This window comes from Theropithecus gelada, chromosome 7b (assembly GCF_003255815.1).
Source record: "Theropithecus gelada isolate Dixy chromosome 7b, Tgel_1.0, whole genome shotgun sequence".
Taxonomy (NCBI): Eukaryota; Metazoa; Chordata; class Mammalia; order Primates; family Cercopithecidae; genus Theropithecus; species Theropithecus gelada.
This window is the reverse complement of record NC_037675.1, coordinates 24,428,454-24,452,334: the sequence shown is the minus strand read 5'-3', so window position 1 is coordinate 24,452,334 and position 23,881 is coordinate 24,428,454. Positions and strand designations below refer to the sequence as shown.

Genomic DNA, 23,881 nt, shown 5'->3' with positions numbered 1-23,881 from the left:
CCACCGCGCCCGGCCTATTTTAATTTTTTAACATCACCCTTGCCCTAACCTAACCAGGCTTTTGCTCTCCATGTGCTTGGCTAAGGAAACCTGTTGGCAGCATATTAATTTAGATTTCACCATGCATGTGGAGTTCCCCGCAAAGCCGAAAGAGGGTGTGGAAGACAGCAAAGTTCATTTATTAATGATACCAAAGGTACTGTTAATGCTGTGTTTATTAAACACTTAGTATATGCCAGGTACTCATCCAATTATCTAACATACCTGAACTTATTTGTCATTCACAATAACTCATTTGGTAGACACTTTATTATCTCTTCCTCCAGATAGGAAATAGAGACTCAAAGGGGTAAGCAACTTTGCTGAAGATCACACAACTAAAAAATATTAGAGCTAGGATTCAAACCCAGAGCTTGTCTGAATTCTGAATCAAGCTCGTAAGCATTATTCTTCACTATTTCTCTTTTTATCTCCTAAAGGAGCATTTTCTTTTAGAATCCGGACAGAGATCCTTATTCATTTTTATAAATGAATGTTTATTGTATAGCAATTAATTTTGTGTTCCCAGTAAGGAAGTTCCCATTATATGGGGGAGCTGGGTATGGAAGAAAGTAATATTCCCGGTGCAATTGCAGGAAGATTTGGGTGAGCCTGAGGGGCATCTGGCCAGCACAGACCATGCTTACATTCATTCCTGCACGTGCACAACTTTCCTTTATGGACCAGTGTCCTTCCCAGCCATGTTAGAGGTGCCCACAGAGTTCTCGGCCGTTTAGGTACCTTATACCAGTCACATATCTAGGTATGTAACCAGCATCTATGTCTTGAAGGCATTAAAAGGAAAACCTTAAACAAATTAAATTTAACAGTGTTTAATTGAGCAAAGAACAATTTGTGAATCAGGCAGCCTCTTGAACTAGAACTGGTTCAGAGTTTCTGGGGCAGCCTCATGGTCGAAGATTTATGGGCAGAAAAAGGCAAGTGACATACAGGAAATGGAAGTAAGGTACAGAAACAGCTGGATTGGTTACAGCTCTACGTTTGCCTTATTTGAACATGGGTTGGACAGTTGGCTGCCTTTGATTGGCTGAAACTCAGTTAATGGTACAAAAGTAGGTTACAGTCTATTTACACATCCAGTTAGGTTACGTTTCACTACCTATGGAGAAAACTTTAAGTGGAATTTAAAATATGTATGGAGGCAGCTTTAAGCTAAACTTAACAAAGGTGAAAAAGCTGTTTGGAGAGCTGTAATAGTAAATCAAAAAAGTATACAATATCAGACCATTTTGTTTTCAGCACAATTTATGTTTATAGGGGATCTTGGTATATTTGCTATGGAACAATACTGGATGCAGATCTAGCTACTAGACCACTATCTCCCAACTAACATGACTTTTTAAAATAGTATTTATTGAGCTCTTACTAAATGCCAATTCTTTTTTTTTTTTTTTTTTTTTTTTGAAACAGAGTCTTACTCTGTCACCCAGGCCGGAGTGCAGTGGTGCAATCTCAGCTCACCGTAACCTCCCGCTCCCAGGTTCAAGTGATTCTTCTGCCTCAGCCTCCCAAGTAGCTGGGATTACAGGCGTGAGCTACCATGCTCAGCTAATTTTTGTATTTTCAGTGAAGACAGGATTTCACCATGTTAGCCAGGCTAGTCTCAAACTCCTGACCTCAAGTGATCCGCCCGCCTTGGTCTCCCAAAGTGCTGGGATTATAGGGGTGAGCCACCGCGCCCTGCCTAAATGCCAATTTCTGAGTTATAAGCTCTTTACATATATTATTTTATTCAATCTTCACAACAATCCTAAGAAAGTACTTATTATAATTACCTGTACGTTAAAAATGGGGAAATTGAGTCACAGAGCTGGTAGCTAATTTTCCTAGGGTCACACCACTGATAACTGCGACGACTCCATAGCCAAAACACTTAACTATTTCCCATTTCTAATTGGTAACCAAGACAGGAGGAGGCTGATGTGTATTGCATGCTGGGGCAGTTGGCCATGGAGGAAGACAACCCTGAGATTGGAGTCCAGAAAGACCATGGATGTCTGATACTGAAAAAATTGGGGCAAAAAAACTTTAAGGGTTTCTGTCAACAGAGAAATGTGGCTATGGGTATAACCTGTACTGAAATGGCTCTGGGCTGACTTGGAAAATTTTCAAGTATGAAAGATCTCACACCCATGTGGTCTATACCATTTTAGAAGATTTTGCATTTTAGTCTCGAATATGATGTATGAGCTTCTAATCCCAAAAATGTCTACTGGATATTAAGCAGAGGGAGGGAGTGTGAAAACTGCTTCTTGAGTTTGTATTTCAACAACAAAAAAAAAGAAAAACAAATATACACACACAAAACATGGAGGGATTAGGATTTGGTTCATTCAGGATGAAAATGTGATTAAAACTCTCATTGTTCTCAAATAAAATTCTGGGACAGGAGCCACTAGGAGGTATTTCAAAACAAACACATCTTGGTGAGTAGGGAAAGGCTATACACCCAGCAATGTAATAATAATTAAGTAGCTACCATTCACTGAGCACTTACTATGCACCAGATTTATAGTGCCCGATTAGTACTTTATAAGTGTTCTCATCTAATCCCACACAATAACTACTGTTATAGAAGAGAAAGGTTCAAATAGGTAAGTAAGTGGGTGATGGTAGAACCTAGATTCCCACCCAGGTCACTAAACTCTGAAGCACCTGGGCTTAACTAAAATGCTCCTCAGTCTGGAGTGCAAGGTGTCTGGGACCAGGGATCCTGTTGGATGCTTCCTGCCTCCAGGAACCAGAGAGCTCAAGGAGTAATTTGATTGAATCTGCTGTTGTCAGGGCGATAATACATTCCCTCAAAGAGCAGAGTTACACAGAATGACTTACTAGCAGGAGATGCTTAGAGTCAGGGAAAGAAAGTAGGAATCTGGCAGGTAAAAAACTATGTCCAAGAGACACACTAGACAGCCATTTTAAACAACCACAGTTAAAAACACCCCGTACCTGCCAGGTGCGGTGGCTCATACCTGTAATCCCAGCACTTTGGGAGGCCGAGGTGGGTGGATCACATGAGGTCAGGAGCTTGGGACCAGCCTGGCCAACATGGTGAAACCCCCTCTCTACTAAAAGTACAAAAATTAGCCAACTGTGGTGGCAAGTGCCTGTAGTCCCAGCTCCTTGGAAGGCTGAGGCACGAGAATCGCTTAAATCAGGAGGTGGAGGTTGCAGTGAGTCAAGTTGCACTACTGCTCACTCCAGGACTCTGTCTCAAAACAACAACAAACAAACAAACAAAAAACACCACTGTACCCAAATCAAATAACCTTCTCAGAGAGGCCAGCACCATATATACACTTTTCTGAGTTAAATCAGCTTATTGAAGTGGGGTAGAGGTGTGGGGTATCTTGGCTGGGGCTTCTCAAGTTGCCAGGCGACCGAGGTTTTCTGTCTTTCTGATGAGTAATCCAGCAGCACAGCTGCCTTCAAAGAAATGCCTCAGGAATTTCTGTTGTCGTTTTGTTGATATTGTAGGAGAGGGAGATGGATCTAGAAAAGCAGGCACGTGCAAATGATCCCAGGAGTATATCCCAAACTACAGAAAACGAGAGCCATTCAGGAACCCAGGGGGCTAGAAACTGTTCCTTTCCAATGTTGAACTCCCTGCTGAGCACACAGAGCATGGAGGACCATGCCTTCTTTCCCCTCCCAGAGCATGTCTACAGAGCAGGCCCCCAGATCCCTTCTCCCTGGATATCTGGAAATGGCAAACTGCAGGCTACTCTCTGCGGCAGGAGTGGGAGCAACTGGACATAGGATTCAGAATTATTCCATATTTTAACAAACACTCACTGAGCACACTATATTCTAGGCCTTGTCCTGAGCACTGGTGAATTTTATTTCTAGGAGGCAAAATAATCCCTCAAGTCTATTTTAAGCTGTTTTATTTATAGAATGAGTGAAGTTTGAGCTGAAAACCTTTATTGATCACATCTCATCCCTCATCTTTGTCACAGTCACATGTCTTCTCATTGGTTTGCTCCCTGCTTTAAATATCCTCAGCATTAGCAGTGACGTTACTTCTGAGGAGAAGGTTTCACAGTGTCTGAAGATGGACCAGGCAACCTCACGCTCAACTGCACATTGCAAAAGCAGATTATTCAGACAGAGTACCACTGCTGCAGAATTATTACTTTTCTCATCTGTCTCTCTGTTTTAAAGGTGCTGGTTTGTACATTTAGGAAATGCACAAATACTTCAGCTGCTTTTTAAGAGTACAGTTCTGCAGAGAGTGTTTAGTAAGCAGCTGATAAAGACAGGTCAGGTTGACCTAAGGTGATATTTGGACCCTGATACTGAAAGCAGAAAGTTTAATGTAAATTTTTCCATGATTTGCATCAGCATGCCATAGAATGGGAAGAACCACTGATTAGAAAAAGATGGGCTTTAGAGATAGTCTTAAGTTTGCAAACCGCTTCCCTATTTACAATCTTCGTAATCTTGAGCAAGCTAATTATCAGTTTACTTAGATGTGCAATGGAAATTTGTTGTGGAGTACTTAAACAAAGCTGGCTGAGTGGGGTGGCACATACCTGTAATTCCAGCACTTTGGGAGGCTGAGATGGGAGGATCACTCGGATCCAGGAGTTCAAGACCAGCCTGGGCAACACAGTGGGATCCTGCCTCTACAAAATATTTAAAAATTAGCCGGGTAGGGTGGCACACGCCTGTGGTCCCAGCACTAAGGAGGCTGAGGTGGGAGGATTGCTTGAGCTCCAGAGGCAGAGGTCGCAGTGAGCTGTGATCATGCCACTGCACTCCAGCCTTGGTGACAGAGTGAGACCTTGTCTCAGAAAAAAAAAAAAAAAGGAAAAATTTAAAAAATAAAACAAAGCCCTTGCACTCCTTTAACTCAAGGAGAGAAATAAATTAATATTTATTGGAAAATGCCATAGTGCATCAGTATGCTGTACAATGGGGGGAACCATTGATGATTAGTGGTTCCCACCTTCAACTCACACCTTCAATAATTTTGGTTCTGAAATTTGAATTGGACTGATCCAGTGAGATGACTGACCATTTCAGTCCAAGTCTGATCTGCTTAGCAACCAGCTGGTTGCTTTTCCTTTTCTCTTTGCTGAGCTGAGTCTACTCACTCATCAGCATTGGTCTGACACTTCCCTTTTCCAGGAAGACTTTTCTGAACAGCCCATGCCAGTGATATTTTTTTTTCACACATTAAAATCTTGTCATGTATTGCAATAGCCCTCACACAGCTTCTGCTCTGCGTGGTGGTATCAGCTCTGTGTCTGTGCACACGTGTCTTCCCTTTCCACACAGTTCCTTGAAACCAGGCACTGTGTCTCACTTTCACATCCTATAACCTAGTACATGGTGCGTATTGAATAATAGCAGTCAGTCAAAAACAAATCATCATTCAAGATTGCCTCACAACAATGTGCATATACTTAACACTGCTAAACTATAGACTTAAAAATGGTTAAGATGGTAAATTTTGTTATGTGTTTTTACCACAATGAAAATTTTGTTCTGTTTAAAAATGAGTTATTCCCATGAACAATACATTTTTGTGCTTAGCTTAAAAAAAAAAAAAATCATCCAGGCTCAAATTTGAAAGGGATTAGAGCTCAACCAAAAGGTAACAGTGCTGAGGTTGAGAAGCCTTGTTCTACCTTCGAACTTCAATGAAGCCCAGATACTTTGTTGTGGGAGGCTGTCCTGTCTATTGTAGGATGTTTAGCAGCATTACCTGCCTCTACACACCAGGTGCTGGTAGCTCTCCCACCCTCATTGTGACAACCAAAAGTGTCTCCAGATACGGCCAATTGCCTTCTTGAGGTGGTAGACAAAGTTGAAAACCACCGAGGAAGACAAAGCCTCTCACTGTAGATGCCTGCCTCCCCAGTTGGGCCGGGAATGCTGGAGGCAAGATGTGGGTCCTTCATGGGCTTATTTGAGGGCTCAACACTCAGCTCCCCACCACCCCCAGGCTACGATGCCTGTCTTTCAGTAACTGGTAGTTGGCTCCATTCGTTTCATTAGAAGTCCGTGTGTGAACAAGTGCTTCCCCATTACCTTCCAAAACAAGCATGTACAGAGTGGGCGCTCAATAAATACCTTTTGAGATGTGATTACCTGCTGTCCGCCCACCTGCGGCATCTAAAAATTACACCTAGACCAGCAGACAAATGACTCAGAGAATGTTTCACAGTCCTGGCTGTACAGTACTGTTTTGGAGCCAAGCCTCCAAAGCAAGTCCATTGAATTCTTCTAGGACTGGTCTCTGTCCCTACTGCTACAAATCCTAACCATTCCTTACATTTGTTAGCATTTCACAAATTGTAAAGTGCCTCACATATAGGCTCTCCCTTGATTCCCCACAACAACCCTGTTGAGGTAGGCAGGGCAGGAACAATTACTCCTATTCTGCAGATGAAGAGAGTGATTTTCACAAAAATTCAGGTCACATAGCAAAGCAAGAACAAAGTTTCTCCTCCAGCTCTAAGTCTAGTGCCCTTTCCATGTTTTCAATAAAGAATCCAGAGCAGCAGAGTTCTGCAGCGCCTTCCACATCTCAGTCTGCAGAAGATGTTGACTCCTCAGGGCATGTGTCAGAGTCTTGACCTGCTACCACCCCTGAGGAGCTGTTTGTACAGTCCTGATGGGAAAGTGTAAACAGGGTGAGAGGCATGGTGAGCTTCCAGGCCTGGCGTGAAGATCAAAGCCTGGGCCCCACATGCCAGACCTGCTTTCACGCTGTTCCCTTAGTCCTGAAAAGCTCTGAGATCCTCTCAGCCACTTTGTGGAAGAAACACAAAGCAGGATCACCTAGCTTTCTCTGGACATCATGGAAATGGCCAAAACCTCCAAGCCCCGGGAGAAGGCTGTAGCTAGATTTCAGGGCTAGCATGAGTAAGGAAGGCCAAAGCCTTTTGGATCTGAGGGTCTGTTGGGCGTCAGAAGTCTGTAATTCTATGCCTTAGGAAATTCTCTGATGGCTGTAACATTCTAGTGTGGACAAGCCTAGATGTGAGTAATGCTTTAATGGGAGTCACATGGATATTGGTCTACAGATGGGGGAGTTAGTGATTATTCACGGCAAATGTGGGTTTTCTCAATTCCGGCAATTTTTCTAGTGAAGACTTGCCCATTGAGACAACGTGGCTCCTTTTTAATGAAATGGTTTGCTTGGTTTTTCTTTGACAGAACAAGCCAAACTGGGTTTCATTGTCCAGGCATCCTAGAATTCATTCTTCACTAAAGAAGATCTGTGTGATAAGATGACTACTTTATTAGTTGAGGGGGATAGAAGCAGGACTAAAACTCTAATCTTGAGTACCTCAGCAATACCGGATAGATGTGCATCTCATTCTAAGTGGCTTTACAGACGAAGAGTCTAAGCTAAAACATTGGAGGAAAAAACCCACAGTGATCAACTTTCTTCCTGTATCTCATCAAGAAACGTTTGTTGGCCGGGCGGGATGGCTCATGCCTATAATCTCAGCACTTTAGGAAGCCAAGGCAGGAGGATCACTTGAGGCCGGGAGTTCGAGACCAGCCTGGGCAACATAGTGAGACCCCCCCCGCCTTCTCCACCTAAAAAAAAAATTAGCTGGGTGTAGTGGCACACACCTATAGTCCTAGCTACTCAGGAGGTTGAAACAGGAGGATCACTTGATCCCAGGGGTTTGAGGCTGCAGTGAGTATGATCACACCACTGCACTCCAGCTTGGGTGAAAGAGTGGTGAGACCCACGGCCAAGCACGTAATCCCAGCACTTTGGGAGGCCAAGGCAGGCGGATCACCTGAGGTCAGGAGTTTGAGACCAGCCTGTCCAACATGGTGAAACCCCATTTCTACTAATAGTACAAAAATTAGCCTGGCATAGTGGCGCACACCTGTAATTCCAGCTATTCGGGAGGCTGAGGCAGGAGAATCACTTGAACCCATGAGGCGGAGGTTGCAGTGAGCTGAGATCGTGCCACTGCACTTCAGCCTGGGTGACAGAGTGAGACTCTGTCTCAAAAAAAAGAATGAAAGAGAAAGAGAGAGAGAAAGAGAAGGAAGGAAGGAAGGAAGGAAGGAAGGAAGGAAGGAAGGAAGGAAGGAAGGAAGGAAGGAAAAAAAAAAAAAGTTCATAGTCAAAGTAGAAAAGCCTTTTCCCAGTTCGTCTTTTTCAAAGCCACTCCGGAAAAGTCTCACTTAGACAGTGTCCAAGTTGAAAAGCCCAACTGTTAAAGTGTCTGTTGTGCAGTTTCCAGAGGGTAGGCAACATGGAATCATGGAGGAAAGCCTGGACCACAAGTCCAAGGACTTAGCTTCTCATCCAGGTCTTGCCACTTATACAGTGCATGACTTCGATGAAGTCCCTTCACCTCTCTGAGCCTCAGTTTTTGCAATGGTAAAATAGGAATGATACAACCTGCCCTGTGCACCTAAGCAAGTAGTTAGGAGACCAAGTAAGGTAATGGATATCAATGTTTTATAAGTCCCCATTGAAGGTGGTACTGCAATAGAAGGAATGAATCAGATCTGTGTTCCAACTCTTTAATAAGTTGCTCCTGTGAACCATGCCCATTGCCTATAAAGTAGACCATGGAAGACTGACCCTAGTGTATTAGGAAGACCTTTTATTTTCAGGGAAAAGCTGGAGGCTGTGACAGAAGATTTAGGCTCCAGTCCAGCTACAACGAACTTACCCTATGATTTAGGCAAATAACTGCCTTTCTAGGTCTCAGTTTCTTCATCCATAAAATAGGGATAATAATACCGCCCTCATTTTCCCCACTTGAAAAACAGGAATAATAGTTGTCCTACTTTCTTCCCCTATAAATTGGAGATGGTAGGCCAGGCGCAGTGACTCACGCCTGTAATCCCAGCACTTTGGGAAGTCAAGGAGAGTGGATCACTTGAGGTCAGGAGTTCGAGACCAGCCTGGCCAACGTGGTGAAACCCCATCTCTACTAAAAATTAAAAAATTAGTCAGGTGTGGTGGCACACGCCTGTAATCCCAGCTACTCCGGAGGTTGAGGCATGAGAATCACTTGAACCCGGGAGGCAGAGATTGCAGTGAGCTGAGAAAGTGCCACTGCACTCCAGCCTAGATGACAGAGCGAGACTCCATCTCAAAGTAAATAAGTAAATAAATAGGAGATGGTAATAATAGTCAGTCTACTTTCCTTAGCAGTGAAATAAGTGGGTTGCTTTACTCATTTGCCTGCAGTATATGCTTAACATTCTCACAGGATTTGGATGTTCCAAAGAAATAGGAATACTAAATTGCTCTGTAGAGAGGCACAAATGGTGTCAGATATCATTTATTAATTAAACATTATGGAGTGTCTACTAGGGGACACTTCACAGATAAGGGAAAGCAGCATAGTTCTTGCTTTCATGGTGCTTACAGTCTATTGGAGGAGATGAATATCAGATAGATAATCACACTAAAGATTGGATAGAAGTAGTAGACCCTACTGTTGAGTAAATGTAACATCAATTTTTTTTCCACTCTAGAACATATTTCTGCTGTGAGTGACATTCTTTCTCCTGCAGACGTCCCAGAGGCTGCTAAGGTGAAGGAAGTGTTCTCGACTTCTGGTTTGCTAGGGGGTGATTTCCTAGAATCAGAGACACTAATTTTTTTCCTATCCCCTAGCACTTAATTTACACTAGTGTAGCTCAATATTTTTTAGCTTTTATCTTTGTAATTTTATTTATTCATTTATTTATTTATTTATTTATTTATTTGCGACAGGGTCTTGCTCTGTCACTAGAGTGCAGTGGTATACTCACAGCTCACTGCAGCCTCGCCCTCCCAGGCTCAAGCAGTCCTTCCACCTCAGCCTCCCTAGTAGCTGGGACTATAGGTGCATGCCACCAGTCTGGCTAATTTAAAAAAAAAAATTTTTTTTTTTAGAGATAGGATCTCCCTATATCACCCAGGCTGGTCTCGAACTCCTGGGATCAAGTGATCCTCTTGCCTCAGCCTCCCAAAGTGCTGGGATTACAGGCATGAGCCACCCATGCCTGGCCTATCTTTGTAATTTTAATTTGGTCAAAATGAAGGTTTTGGGGAGAGAAACCCAATTTTTTGAAGTGAGGACTCTTATTCCAATGCCAGTCTACTGTGACCCTCGCAATCGCTCTGGCAGCTCTCTGTTAGCGTTCTTAAAGGTTGGGGCCTCCAAGAAGAAGTGAAGGCAAGAAGTGGGCAGTTAGTGTTGCACATCCCACCTTCCAGTGGCTCCTGTGGCCTAGAACAAGGGAAAGAGCACACACACTCGAAATGTCAGAGTGAAAACAGAAGAGAAGCACTTACTGATCCCTGCTGCAGTGTTTGTTTTCTACAAACCCTTAGTGGAACATTGCCCCTCTTCATTCCTGAGAAGATCAGATCTATTAAATAACACCCATCGTCATTTTCCCTCTTGCAACAGCCATTCATGGCTCTAAGAAGCACCTAGCTATACACTCCTCCCTTTTCAGTACCTTAAAGACCAAAGTCAAACCTTGTTTTTCTGCTGCTATTGATTGTTTTTCTAACCCCTTGAGCTGGTTTTATAACCCTAGTTCTATTGCTTTCATCTTGGCTGGCTTTGAAATGCCCTATAGATCGCTCTTTTGATAATTTCCTGCTAGGCAAGGAATTTACTATCGTCTTTCAGCACTATTAGCAAACCTGTCTCTAGATCTGTCATTTCCCAGCACTTGATGTCTTTCAGGGAACAGCAGTTTGGCAGGCAAAGAATCATTTGACAGGGGGAACGTGTCCTAAATCCTGGAATACTACAAGCAGGTCTTTTAGTCTCTACTAACCTAGTACTTCTGAACAGACCATATAGGGACTGTCTGAGAGAGGAGGCTGAAAGATGTCCTGTTGTCCTATTGTAGAACTTTACATAAACCTACAAGAAGAGGAGAAGTCTGTAAGGATTGGTGGCACTCAGAATCTCCTTTTTCTATCTTCTCTTTGCCTGATAGTTATATCACTAATTTGATGATGAGGAATTATTTTTCTTAGTTTCATTTCTATAAGCAGCCCCTTTCTGTTGCGAAAGACTGTTAGCACCAAAATTAGGAAGACATATTTGAGACAAATATGTGCTTCCTTTTCATCTGTATCTAACTTCAGCCTGTGCCCCCTGATTCTATATTTCAGTCTCAGGGCTAGATTGAGGTTGTGTTATGGTTGAGATCTGAGCGTCAGTTTTTGAAAGCTGAGCATAGGACCTTACAATCTCCATCTCACTGGTTCCAGACCACTACAGAGAGATCGTGGAGGCTTGAGATGTCCTTAGAACACAGTCAAATCCAGCTGACCTCAGGGTACTCTAGCTCTGCCTTTCCACCTGGATCCATTTGGTCTCTGCTCCTTTCCTCAGGCATTTAGTGGTGCAGCTGGGCAGAGCATGAAGCAGCACTTTCAAAGCACCCACCCAATGGACCTTGATGACCTATTTTATCACAAGAAGTGGACATGGGAACAGTTGGGAAGAAGCATGTCAGGAACAGCCTCCACACTCCTGTTCCTCCTCTGCATAACACACACAACCCAGCAGCCAGCCATTCAATACTGGCTGTGGGCCTCACCTCTCAGGAGAAAGCCAGCCCCTGCACACAAGCAGAAGTGGATTAGTGGAAAGAGCGCTGGATTAAGTATCAGGAGACTGACTTCTAGATCCAATTTTACCCATCAGTAGCTGTGGAATTTGGAGAAAGCCACTTAACCCCTCTATGTCTTAATCTCTTCGTTTGTAAAATAGAGAGGGAAGTACCTGCCTCTCTCCTCTCCCTGAATTCCATAAGGTTGTTTTGAGGGTCACATGAAACATTGGTGGGTAACGACTTTTGAAAGAATATAGTACTGAGGCTTTGTACGTATTGCATTCCTACACACCACTTGTAAACTACTAGCACTGTTTTTATAGAGTTATTTTATGTTCTTCACCAAGGGTGGGGCCGTCATGTCTAGGGTAGAAGCCAGCCTCCAGGAATGTTTTCCACACTCATAAGTCTTGAAAACCCCCAATCTTGGGGTGTGACCACAATCTGTTCAAAAAAGGCTCATTTTTGAAGCCTTCCAGTGGGCAGGTGTTCTCTGAAAACAGTCCACTTTTCCAGCCCTGCCATTTTCAGAGCCTTGAGGCCCTTGTCACTTTGGGTGGACCACATGTCTCTCAGCTGGAGGGTCCTGAGATTCGATACTTCACCATCACTTACTGCAATGTGGACCTAGGCAACTCACTTGGTATCTCTGAGACTCAGTTTCCTCCTCTGTAAAATATGAGAAATGATATCTGATTCCATAGTGTCGTCCTGAGGATTAAATGAGATGTGGAAAGTACCTGACCAAGTTCCTAGTCAATATGTGTCAGTTCTCTGCTCCTCTCTACCCTACTTCAGGGAGAATTATTGCTAGACACACCTGCCTGCAGATCATTTACGTATCTCCAAGGCATTTCAGAATCAGATCGGAGATGAGACCACCCTCCAAATGCCAATCCTGCCAACCATCCTGTCTCTACTGTCTCCCCTTCTTACCCTTGGTGTCCCATGCAGGGAACATCATCGGCTCTGGAATCTTTGTCTCGCCAAAGGGCGTGCTGGAGAATGCCGGTTCTGTGGGCCTTGCGCTCATCGTCTGGATCGTGACAGGCTTCATCACAGTTGTGGGAGCCCTCTGCTATGCTGAACTCGGGGTCACCATCCCCAAATCTGGAGGTGACTACTCCTATGTCAAGGACATCTTCGGAGGACTGGCTGGGTAAGAGGATCTGTGGAGACCCAAATGGTCTAGGGGAAAAGGAGGAAGACATTCAGAAGGAGGTCAGATCAGAAAAAGCCAACGCTAGGAGTTTCCTGTCTCCAGTGTGCCAGGGGGTGCTAGAGAATGGAATGTCTCTTCTGCTTTCCTGCCATGGTTGCTAGTGTAGCCTTGTGTCCCCTCGAGGCTTCTGAGAATGACGGAGGGACCAGTTTTGTAGTTTTGACCTCTATGTTGATCTTAATGGGAAGGATGCTATGAGTGAGAGCAAACAGAACTGTATAACAACACTGACCATAGATTCCCAGAGAAAGCACATCACAAAAACAAAGCTCTTCTATCTTGACAAGTGAGAGCGGCCACCTAAGGTAGAGTGTACCCTCTTCTCACACTACCAAGGATAATGGCCTCCCTCTAGAGTTGGGCCCTAATCTTAAATTTCCTCAATTTCTGCACCCCTGCCATTGGTAAATCCTCACCAATGGGCCAAAGGGTGTGGAAGGTGCTTCCCCTGCAAACCTCCACTTGATACCTCTCCTGTTTGTTGCTTCTGTAACCACACACTTAATATGTCCTGTCTATCAACATTCAGGGGTTGCAAATTTTGTTTTTCCACCATTGGATGCTGGTGGCCACAGTGATGGAGAAGAGATGATGAAAGGAGAGAAGGAAAGAATGCCAAGACTTGTGTCAGTGCTTGTGGAAATTTAGCTCTTCATCATTAAACCATTTTATTGTCATTGCAGAGGGCTGGGTGTCTCATTTGTGGGTGGGGGCAGAGGCTGGGCTCTTCAGCATCTCTGAAAATAAAAAAGAGATACATGACTTGCCTGGGCTCTCCCCTGATGGCTCTGCATCCCTGCTATGCCTGTTGGCGGGGATGTCCCATTCCTCCTTCAGGTTCCTGAGGCTGTGGATTGCTGTGCTGGTGATCTACCCCACCAACCAGGCTGTCATTGCCCTCACCTTCTCCAACTACGTGCTGCAGCCGCTCTTCCCCACCTGCTTCCCCCCAGAGTCTGGCCTTCGGCTCCTGGCTGCCATCTGCTTATGTAAGTGTCATCTGGGTCTTCGTAGCAAGACAGCCTCTTTTATTATATTTATTATTATTATTTTTTAGAACAGAGTCCTCTGTCACTCAGGCTGGAGTGCAGTCACACGATTGCAGCTCACTGCAGCCTTGAATTCCTGGGCTCAAGTGATCCTCCTGCCTCGGCCTCCCAAAGTGTTGTGGTTACAGGTGTGAGCCACTGTGCACGGTCTGAGGGATGGCCTCTTTTAGCCTCCCTGGTGGTCTACATGTCTCTGACTCTCCTTCCTTCTCTCCTTTTTTTTTTGGAGGCAGGGTCTCACTCTGTCTCCCAGGCTGGAGTGCAGTGGCGTGATCTCCATTCACTGCAACCTCCGTCTCCCAGGTTCAAGCAATTCTCCCACCTCAGACTCCCAAGTTGCTGGGATTACAGGCGTGAGCCACCATGCCTGGCTAATTTTTGCATTTTTTGTAGAGATGGGATTTCACCATGTTGGCCAGGCTGGTTTTGAACTCCTGGCCTCAAGTTATCTGCCCACCTTGGCCTCCCAAAGTGCTGGGATTACAGGCCTGAGCCACCTCACCCTGCCTCCTTTTCTTTTCCCCATTACTTTTCTTTCAGTTTCCTACAAGTGTGTTTTGTATGAATGGATTCTGCATACAATTGTCCGGTGGGAAAAAAAAAAAAGACAGACAGACAGACAGACAGACAGACAGAGAGAGAGAGAGAGAGAAAGAAAGAAAGAAAGAAAGAAAGAAAGAAAGAAAGAAAGAAAGAAAGAAAGAAAGAAAGAAAGAAAGAAAGAAAGAAAGAAAGAAAGAAAGGAAGGAAGGAAGAAAGGGAGAGAGAGAAAGAAAGAAGGAAAGAAACTTAAGTAGCTCCTTGGAGGCACTGTAATTTTCACTGGCCGGGTCAAAGCACTTTCACCTATATTATCTGATTTGGGCCTAATGACAAGTCCATGAGGTAAGCTGGGCCAGTATTAACATTTTCCCAGAACAGATAAGGAAACAGAGAGCCAGGCAAGTGACTTGCCCAGGGAGGCAGGCCGCGTGGAGTGCAAGGGCTCCTGATTTCTTATCTGTCCAGTACACTGCACTGTGCTGGCTACTCCCAGCTGCTCCTAGGAAGATTACTCTGGCTTCATGGCAGTAGTTCTACATCTACTTCTACCTCAACTTGTCAAGTCACACTTTTTAAAATCTCTTGGAGAAGAGTTTGTCCATGGTCCCTGCCCTTCATGAGTTTTTTAACTAGGAGAAAAGCCATATAGATGGATACTGTGGTTAGGATTCAATTGCAGTAAAAATTCAGAGAAGGGAGCTAGGCATGGCGGTGCACACCATAGTTCCAGCTACCTGGGAGGCTGAGGTAGGAGGGTTGCTTGACCCTGGGAGTTCTGGATTATAGTGAGCTTGATCACACCTATGAATAATAGCCACTGCACTCCAGCCTGGGCAACATAGTGAGATCCTGTCTCTTAAAAAAAAAAAAAAAGAAAAGAAAAGAAAAGAAAAAAAATTAAAACAACAGGAACAGTAAAATTCAGAGAAGGGGAAAAGATCTCTGTGGGCTGGAATAGGTTAGCGAGGCTTTCTAGAAGTTCTGCAGAGCCGTATTTCTAGAAAGTCTCAAAACTTTATCTCTGATATTAGTCATCTCAATGGATTGGGGTATCTTACATCTTTAATCAAAAACTAATTTCTAAAGTAAATACTTAGATATGTTTCAGGGGCTCCACCTCTAGAGTTCACTCGGTCCCTGACTTCCCACACCTTCTAACACACACACACTTAGCTGAGGGTAGTGATTATCCTGGCCATATGCCTTCCCAGGTCCTGACACTTTTCCTTCTGTCCTGCTATGGGATGGGGGAGGAAGCGATCACTCACCTACCTCAGTAGCCTCTTACAGGGCAGGCAGCTGGGACCCAAGAGGCGGTCTCCTTGGCAAGTGAGCCCTCTTTGGAAGTGGTGGTCAACCCTGGAACAGACCTCCACCACCCAGGCCATTTGTGATATGGGGCCAAGACATTTTTTGGGGGGTGTATTCCTTGTGTTTGGTCGGGCCTGCTCACAGATCTGGAGGCAGAGGAATGCAGGCTCCAAAATCAGGCTGCCTGCACCTGCATCTCCAGTCCACCACTTTCTAACTGCGGTGGTGAGTGCTGCGCAGCATCACCCGCCCACCCTACTGTGAGGTGGGGAGTGAATCCTAGCTGCCTCAAGAGGTCGTGGTCACAAGGACTGCAAGAGAGAAGGAAGGGGACACCCTCAGCACAGTGTTAGACACCCAGTACCCCAGTCATCTCAGTCACTGAGGGTGGGCAAGATGCTGGGGCCACTTTATCCTTGCGTCCTAGCTGGATCCAGAGCTGAGAGGGGGAGGGGGAGGAGTGAGGGTGTGGGAATGCAGGAAGAGTGCCGTTTCTGTCATCAGATTGGCTAATGGGAGGGTGGGAAGCAGGGCCACAGAAGTGCTGGCCACTGCTGTTTTGGTGTTTCTTTGCACACAGACAGTTTCCTTTTTTCGCTGACGCTGCTAAAGTGTCTCGGACAAGAGGCCACCCTTACCCTCCTACTAGAAATCAAGAACCCCAAGGCTAGGGCCGGGCGCGGTGGCTCACGCCTGTAATCCCAGCACTTTGGGAGGCCAAGGCGGGTGGATCACGAGGTCAGGAGATCGAGACCATCCTGGCTAACACGGTGAAACCCTGTCTCTACTAAAAATACAAAAAACTAGCCGGGCGAGGTGGCGGGCGCCTGTAGTCCCAGCTACTCGGGAGGCTGAGGCAGGAGAATGGCGGGAACCCGGGGGGCGGAGCTTGCAGTGAACTGAGATCCGGCCACTGCACTCCAGCCCGGGCCACAGAGCGAGACTCCGTCTCAAAAAAAAAAAAAAAAAAACCCCGAGGCTGTTCAGTTTGTACCCTAGGAGAGGAGCCAGGCCACAGGTTGATGAAGTTTCCGGGCAGCCAGACCCCATGGCTTCCTTTGCATTCCCCAAATCTGCCAAGGGTTTGACCTCTTGCACAAAGACCCTCCAAAGTAGTGTAGCCCTTTGGGCGTCCCCTCAGACCAGAAAGATCCAATCCCTCCTAGGAGATAAGAATGGCACCTGCCCGTAGCCCTGCTTCAGAATGACAGGTTACACAGTCCTCTCCACAGCCTACCCCTCACCTACACTCTGAGAGCACCAAGCCAAGGAGAAATTTAGAAACTGGTTGATGACAAAAATGACAAGACCCCCCTCCTCTATTCCTGTAGTCAAAGATTCAATAAAGCTTATCTAAGTTCGTCCTCTGCCTTCTCAGCAGAACTGCAAGGAAATTATCTCCAATTTAACAGTAGCCAATCTTGTCCTCCAAAGATAGGAATTTTCAGTGCCCTTGAAATACGTGTTCAAATATTTGTCTACCTTCATAAGCAGAAAAATCTTCTTAAATCCTTCTTATTCCCAAGCGTATTCCTCCTTATTTCCTTTAGGGGAAATGGAAACCAACTCCACACCAGCTCCACAAAGGGATGCTGCAGCATCCCTTTCCTCCTAGCTGTGAAGGCCTTGTGGAGCTCCCATCCCTCTGCCCAGCAGGGTGCACACGTACATGCATTAGCTATACACAAACTTCCTTTCTCCCTTTCCTTATGCCTGACGCTCCCAGTTGCTTTGAGTCTGTGTACAGACGTTCTGTTTTCTGGTTTGTTGAATATATTTTTTTTTAAATCCACTTCTATAGGACCCTCTAGTCCTCTTTTTTTTTTCAGTTTTATTTTATGGCAGGCCATACCAGATAAGCATCCAATCCTCTTACAAGGTATTCAATAAAACAAGAACCAAGCGGTCAGGAAGGCTTGGTAGATGTTTTTTGTTTTTTGGTTTTTTTTTTGAGACGGAGTCTCACTCTCACCCAGGCTGGAGTGTAGTGGTGCCATCTTGGCTCACTACAAGCTCTGCCTCCCCTGTTCAAGTGATTCTCCTGCCTCAGCCTCCCAATTAGCTGGGATTACAGGCATGCGCCACCATGCCCAGCTAATTTTGTATTTTTAGTAGAGATGGGGTTTCCCCCAGTTGGTCAGGCTGGTCTCGAACTCCTGACCTCAAGTGATCTACCCACCTCGGCCTCCCAAAGTGAGGCCACTGAGCCCGGCTGGTAGATGCTATCTTTCATTAAATGCTGGCACTTTTTATTCTAGCACCCCTCCCACCCATCCACCTACCCCCACCATCATCCAGCCCTCCTCATCCTCTTAGCAGGTGCCAGGCAAGCCAGCTGCATAAAATAAGCCCAGCTTGTATCTGTTTTGAGAGACGCAGTAGAGAGTTCGGGTGTGGCGTGAACATACGCACATGGGGAACTCTGCTTCCTGCTGCCCTGTGGTGACATGCTGATGACTGTGAAGCAAGAGGTTTTGAGGAAAGGCCACCCTCTGTGGAGAGGTCATTGAGTGTATAATGGAGGGCACTGGAGGACAGGGCGCAGGGCCCAGCAGGGAGAGCCCGTGTGGTAAAGCCCATGGTGAGGGTTTGCTGCGGGAGGGAGGAGATGAGGTCAAGTCTGCTTCCATGGTGGGGCTGTTTTGGAAAAGAACTGATGAGAAATGAAGTTGGGACGAGCCAGGTGGTGGGGGTGGAGAGGTGGAAAGAACCTGCTGAAACTGGCTCGCCTGCTGGGTCCTGGAGCTGGTGGGGGAGAGGAGAGGGAGAGGGAAGGAACTGCAGACTTGGATCACACTTATGCAACTGCAGCTGCCACTTCGAGTTATTCTATTATTTAGGTCAAAGCTGATTACTCACTGCTGAGTCAGCAGAATATCCCTAGCCACCCGGCAATAAAAAAGAAAAGAAAAAAAAAAAAAAAGAGGGAGAGAGAGAGAAAGCATTTTACATTTTAATTAAATAAAAAGCCTTTCTCCCTTCTCCAGAACAAGTCTATTAGTGGGAGGGGAGGGAGTTAGGAGGGGACTGGGAAGTGTTAGAACTTGGTTTTGATACCTTTTGTGATTTGCTTGTGTGTTTTTCTCCTTTTGTATTATTTCATAAGTAAATGACTATATTCCCCATATAAAAGATCCAAGTAAGATATAAAAAGAGTCAGCAGCGATAGCTGCCCTTATCATCAGCCCCTGGCCAGTAGCTGCCGTCATAGTGGATAGTTCTAAATAAAGTGCATCTGTTACTATACAGATCTGGCTGCATAGACATATGTATTGACAGGTTATTCCTACAGCTTGCCCTTTTTTTTTTGAGACAGAGTCTCCCTCTGTCGCCCAGGCTGAAATGCAGTGGTGCGATGTCAGCTCACTGCAAGCTCTGCCTCCTGGGTTCACGCCATTCTCCTGCCTCAGCCTCCCGAATAGCTGGGACTACAGGCACCCGCCACCATGCCTGGCTAATTTTTTGTATTTTCAGTAGAGATGGGGTTTCACCGTGTTCGCCAGGATGGTCTCGATCTCCTGACCTCGTGATCCGCCCACCTTGGCCTCCCAAAGTGCTGGGATTACAGGTGTGAGCCACTGCACCCAGCCTACAGCTTGCCCTTTTATCCTGTAGCCACATCTTTTGGCTGTTACCTGGGTCTCTAGTTGTAAACAAAGTGTCCACAGTGATCCAGAGGAAGCACTGGGTCCAGGGGACACCCTTTCCCAGGCTTCCATATGTGCATCTGTGCAACTCTGAGTTTTCCTTTGGGATATATTTGTCCCCCATTCTCTTGGAGACTGGGTCACCTTTCATTCAGTCAGCTCCTGGCCTCCTTCCTCTCATTTGGGGTTGGAGTCATGTCCAGCACCTGAGTGGAATCAATTCTTTTTATTCAACTTCCTCACTTCTCCCTGAATGTCTTGACCTAAAGAAGCTCCTTCTCCTTCCTCACCCTCAGGAGAAAGAAATATCCTGTATGCATTTCTCAAGGAAAAAATGCGTCTAATCTTGTTTTCTATCTTGCTACTGAGATTCCTAAGAGACTAGCTTTTTCCAGGGCTTCAGATTTCTCTTCTTCCTTGAGCTATTTGGAAAGGCAAGGACTTCACGTGTTGCTTCAAACTCCTGAGTTGCTTTGCAATTCCTCTGCAGAAAGCCTCCAACTGCCTGGTGCAGAATGCTGTCACAGAGAAACTCGTGGGTTGTTTTGCAAGTCTCTTACAAATTTAATCAATCCCTTCACATCAGAGCATTCAACAGTCTTTCCTATCATCTAAATCCCTTAACCTCAGTTTATTTAAACCCTTGAGCCTTCATATTCTCTACCCCCAAACGTCTCATCCCCAGACACTAAACATATTCCTTCAGATACCTGGGCAGCACTGCCTTCTTGCCCTTCCCTAGTCCCCAGAGAGTTCTTCGGGTATCCGATCAGCCTTGTTTATATGAATTCAGACAAATACAGACTGGCCTACATTTAATTCCTATACATCCAAGACTCCATTGTTCTCTGTACACCTTCTAACTAGCCAGCATTTAAAATCTAAATGTATTGAAAATCTCTTGATTTTTACTCAATGGCCAGTTTGACTAACATCTCATTTTTCATTTTTATGATGCATTAAGATGAAAATTATTCTGTAAGCAGATTTGTGTGTTTTGTTTTTTTTTTGGAAAAGAGAAAGAAACTAAAAAAAATCCATCAGCAGGACCGGGCACGGTAGCTCACGCCTGTAATCCCAGCACTTTGGGAGGCCGAGGCGGGCGGATCACGAGGTCAGGAGATTGAGCCCATCCTGGCTAACACAGTGAAACCCCGTCTCTACTAAAAATGCAAAAAAAATTAGCCAGGCGTGGTGGCAGGCGCCTGTAGTCCCAGCTACTTGGGAGGCTGAGGCAGGAGAATGGCATGAACCTGGGAGCGGAGGCTGCAGTGAGCCGAGATCGCGCCACTGCACTCCAGCCTGGAGGACAGAGCAAGACTTCGTCTCAAAAAAAAAAAAAAGAAAACGAAGAAAAAAATTCCATCAGCTAATCACCATACTGAACTCCTACACTAAGAAGAGATAAGGTATGATTTACAGTGGTGCGCACCTGTAGTCCCAGCTACTCGGGAGACTGAGGTAGAAGAATCGCTTGAACCCAGGAGACAGAGGTTGCAGTGAGCCGAGATTGTGCCGCTGCACTCCAGCCTGGGCAACAGAGCTAGACTGTCTCAAAAAAAAAAAAATGTGTCTATGTTTGCCTTCCATGTCCTCCCTAGACCCCCGAGGGGTGCTGAGCAGGTCTCTGGTTAGAATCATCCCCAGGGTAGTACTTCCAGGATCCTGCTCAAAATTCTGCCTGCTCTAGAGCAGTATAACTTAGAAAGGGATTAGGACTCTTGGGAAATATTATATAAATGCCACACTTCATTCATTCAGCAAACATTTATCAAGTGCCCATGATGGGCTAGTTACTGTTCTTGGCACAGAGGAGACAACAATGAACCAAAAGACTCTCATTCTCACATGAAGCAGCAGCAGCAGATTTAGTCTTCTTTCTTAACACGGATTATACTGCACCCACCTGTGTGTCCTCTATGATGCCGCAGGTAATACAGAATCAGTCATACATTATTAAATATTTGAGTGTCTGTTCTGCTCCAGGCACTGTGGCAGGCATGGGGATACTTAGCTCTTGTACCAAGGAACTCACAGTCCAGTGGATGTTCCCGACAAGTATACAGGGAACTCCAGTTCCCCAAGAGGACAGCATCCAGGCAGCTCCTACAAGAAAAGTGAAGATGGGACTGGGGTTGAAGAAACTCTTAGAGAAAGTGACATGTAAATTGAGGCTGAAAGACCAGTTGGAAATAGTCAGGAAATGTTCAGCATGGCGGGAGGGTGGAGTAGAATGGGGTGGGGAGAATGTTCTAGCAGAACGAATTAACATATGTCAAGGTCTGAGGACAGGAAAAATCACAGCTGTTTGTGGGAACTAAAGGTTGTTCAGTATAGCCACACCATGACTAGGAGGCAAGAAATGTATAATAGAAGCAAGGACCCCATCACGAAAGGCCTCATGGGCCATAAAGAGATTGGGCTCTCCCCTAGGAGGAATGAGGTTTGAAGGGTTTCAAACAGAAGACCGACATGATCGTATTTGTATCTTAGGAGAGTCATGCTGCAAGGCTAAAGGATGGATTGGTGAGGGGAATAAATCAGAGGCAAGAAAAGACGATTACAATGCAGTTGTAGGGATTCAGGTTAGAGATGACCGTCATGTGCATCTTGGGGCGGTGGGAGTAGAGAAAAGTAGATGCTTTTGGTTAGCATTAGAAGGTAGAATTGGTAGCCCTTGGTGATTAAGGTTGAAGGAGTCAAGGACTGCATGGTCTTGTTGGGGATACAAGTGAAGTAAATCAGGGACAACACTGGTTCGTATTGTCTATACATATTGTCATATTGTCTGAATTGGTGTGGTTCAAACTAGTCAAGTTGATCCCTCTGTCTTTGTCACCCTTTTTACTCACTCTTCAACACTTAAGATCTGTTGCTGGGACTTGAGGAAGCATCCCCTGTGCTTTTGGACTCTATATCTATAATGGCAGAGTAAGTAAGCTACCTGAGAAGTCAGTCTTCTTCATTTCAATGTGCTTCAACTGCTCTCCCGGATCACCTCCTCTTTCCTGATTCCCATAGTGTCTCTTCTGCTCTTCAGCTTTTACTCTCAGACCGAAGTTCTGCTGTTCAGAGAGTGTGTGTGCCTACACAGCCCACACCCTGGAAAGTGGGGAATGAGGGGCTTGCTTCTGGAAATATGTCTACTTCTGATTGGGAGAATAGTGAATGGGACTGAGGTTTCCTGAAACAGGAAACTCTTTTGGAGTTCAGCTTCCACCAGGTGTGGTAAAGATTTGCCTACTTTCTTGTACCAACCTAGAAACTTAAATTCTCCTCTGGCCTTTTGTTGCTGACTGTCAAGGATCACTTTGTTTTTCTCAGAGGAGCCAGGGCCCATGATTTAAATGGAGTCACCCATTAATTGTGTCTGGTAAACTTTTTTTTTGAGATCGAGTTTTGCTCTTGTTGCCCAGGCTGGAGTGCAATGACACCATCTTGGCTCACCGCAACCTCTGCATCCCGGGTTCAAGCAATTCTCCTGCCTCAGCTTCCTGAGTAGCTGAGATTACAGGCATGCGCCACCACGCCCGGCCAATTTTTTTGTATTTTTAATAGAGTCAGGGTTTCTCCATGTTGTTCAGGCTGGTCTTGAACTCCGGACCTCAGTTGATCCGCCCACCTCGGCCTCCCAAAGTGCTGGGATTACAGGCGTGAGCCACCGCGCCAGGTCCTGTGTCTGGTAAACTTTTAAGGATTAATGTGACACACCAAATTTATATTACATACCTAAGAACATAAAATCAGAAGGCTTATGGGAGTGAGGCCCAGTGGTACTTGGAGCTTTGGGGGAAAGAAGAAAGGGCATCTCTGTTATAAGAGTTCAGCAAGTTGTGCTCACTTTAGCAGCACATATACTAAAATTGGAGCAGTACAGAGAAGATGAGCATGGCCCCATGTACAGATGACATGCAAATTCGCGAAGCATTCCATATTAAAAAAAGAAAAAAGTCCAGGCGCAGTGGCTCGCCCCTGTAATCCCAGCACTTTGGGAGGCTGAGGCTGGTGGATCACCTGAAGTCGGGAATTCGAGACCAGCCTGTCCAACATGGAGAAACCCCGTCTCTACTAAAAATACAAAATTAGCTGGACGTGGTGGCACATGCCTGTAATCCCAGCTACTCGGGAGGCTGAGGCAGGAGAATCGCTTGAACCTGGGAGGCAGAGGTTGCAGTGAGCCGAGATCGCACCATTGCTCTCCAGCCTGGGCAACAAGAGCGAAACTCCATCTCAAAAAAAAAAAAAAGAAAAGAAAAGAAAAAAGAGTTTAGCAAGTTTAAGTACGAGCTACCATTGGAATTGGGTTATAACTGAACCATTTTGGGGGAATTTTGCAGCCTGGGTCCAGGTTTATAGAATTTAGTGAACACCAACAGAGCCTACAAGCCTTCTGGTCCAAGAACCAACTAAACCTCACAGGATCCATACCCTGTCTTCCAAGACTGAAATATGATGGAGGGTCAGGCTAGCCTTCCTGGGCT

The 23,881-nt window shown here is 45.5% G+C and overlaps 1 protein-coding gene and 1 non-coding gene across 3 annotated transcripts in view; both read left to right on the top strand.

Annotated features, from left to right (window-relative positions):
- Positions 1–23,881, top strand: part of SLC7A8 (solute carrier family 7 member 8) — a 60,750-nt gene that overhangs the window by 5,834 nt on the left and 31,035 nt on the right. For both annotated transcript variants that reach the window (XM_025391990.1, XM_025391989.1), the window contains 2 exons: positions 12,583–12,787; positions 13,688–13,839. In XM_025391990.1, coding sequence (XP_025247775.1) covers positions 12,583–12,787; positions 13,688–13,839 — 357 coding nt within the window. The remainder of the gene's footprint in view (positions 1–12,582; positions 12,788–13,687; positions 13,840–23,881) is intronic.
- On the top strand, positions 23,234–23,339 carry LOC112629502. Its single transcript, XR_003120614.1, has one exon. It is a non-coding gene; the product is annotated as a U6 spliceosomal RNA (small nuclear RNA).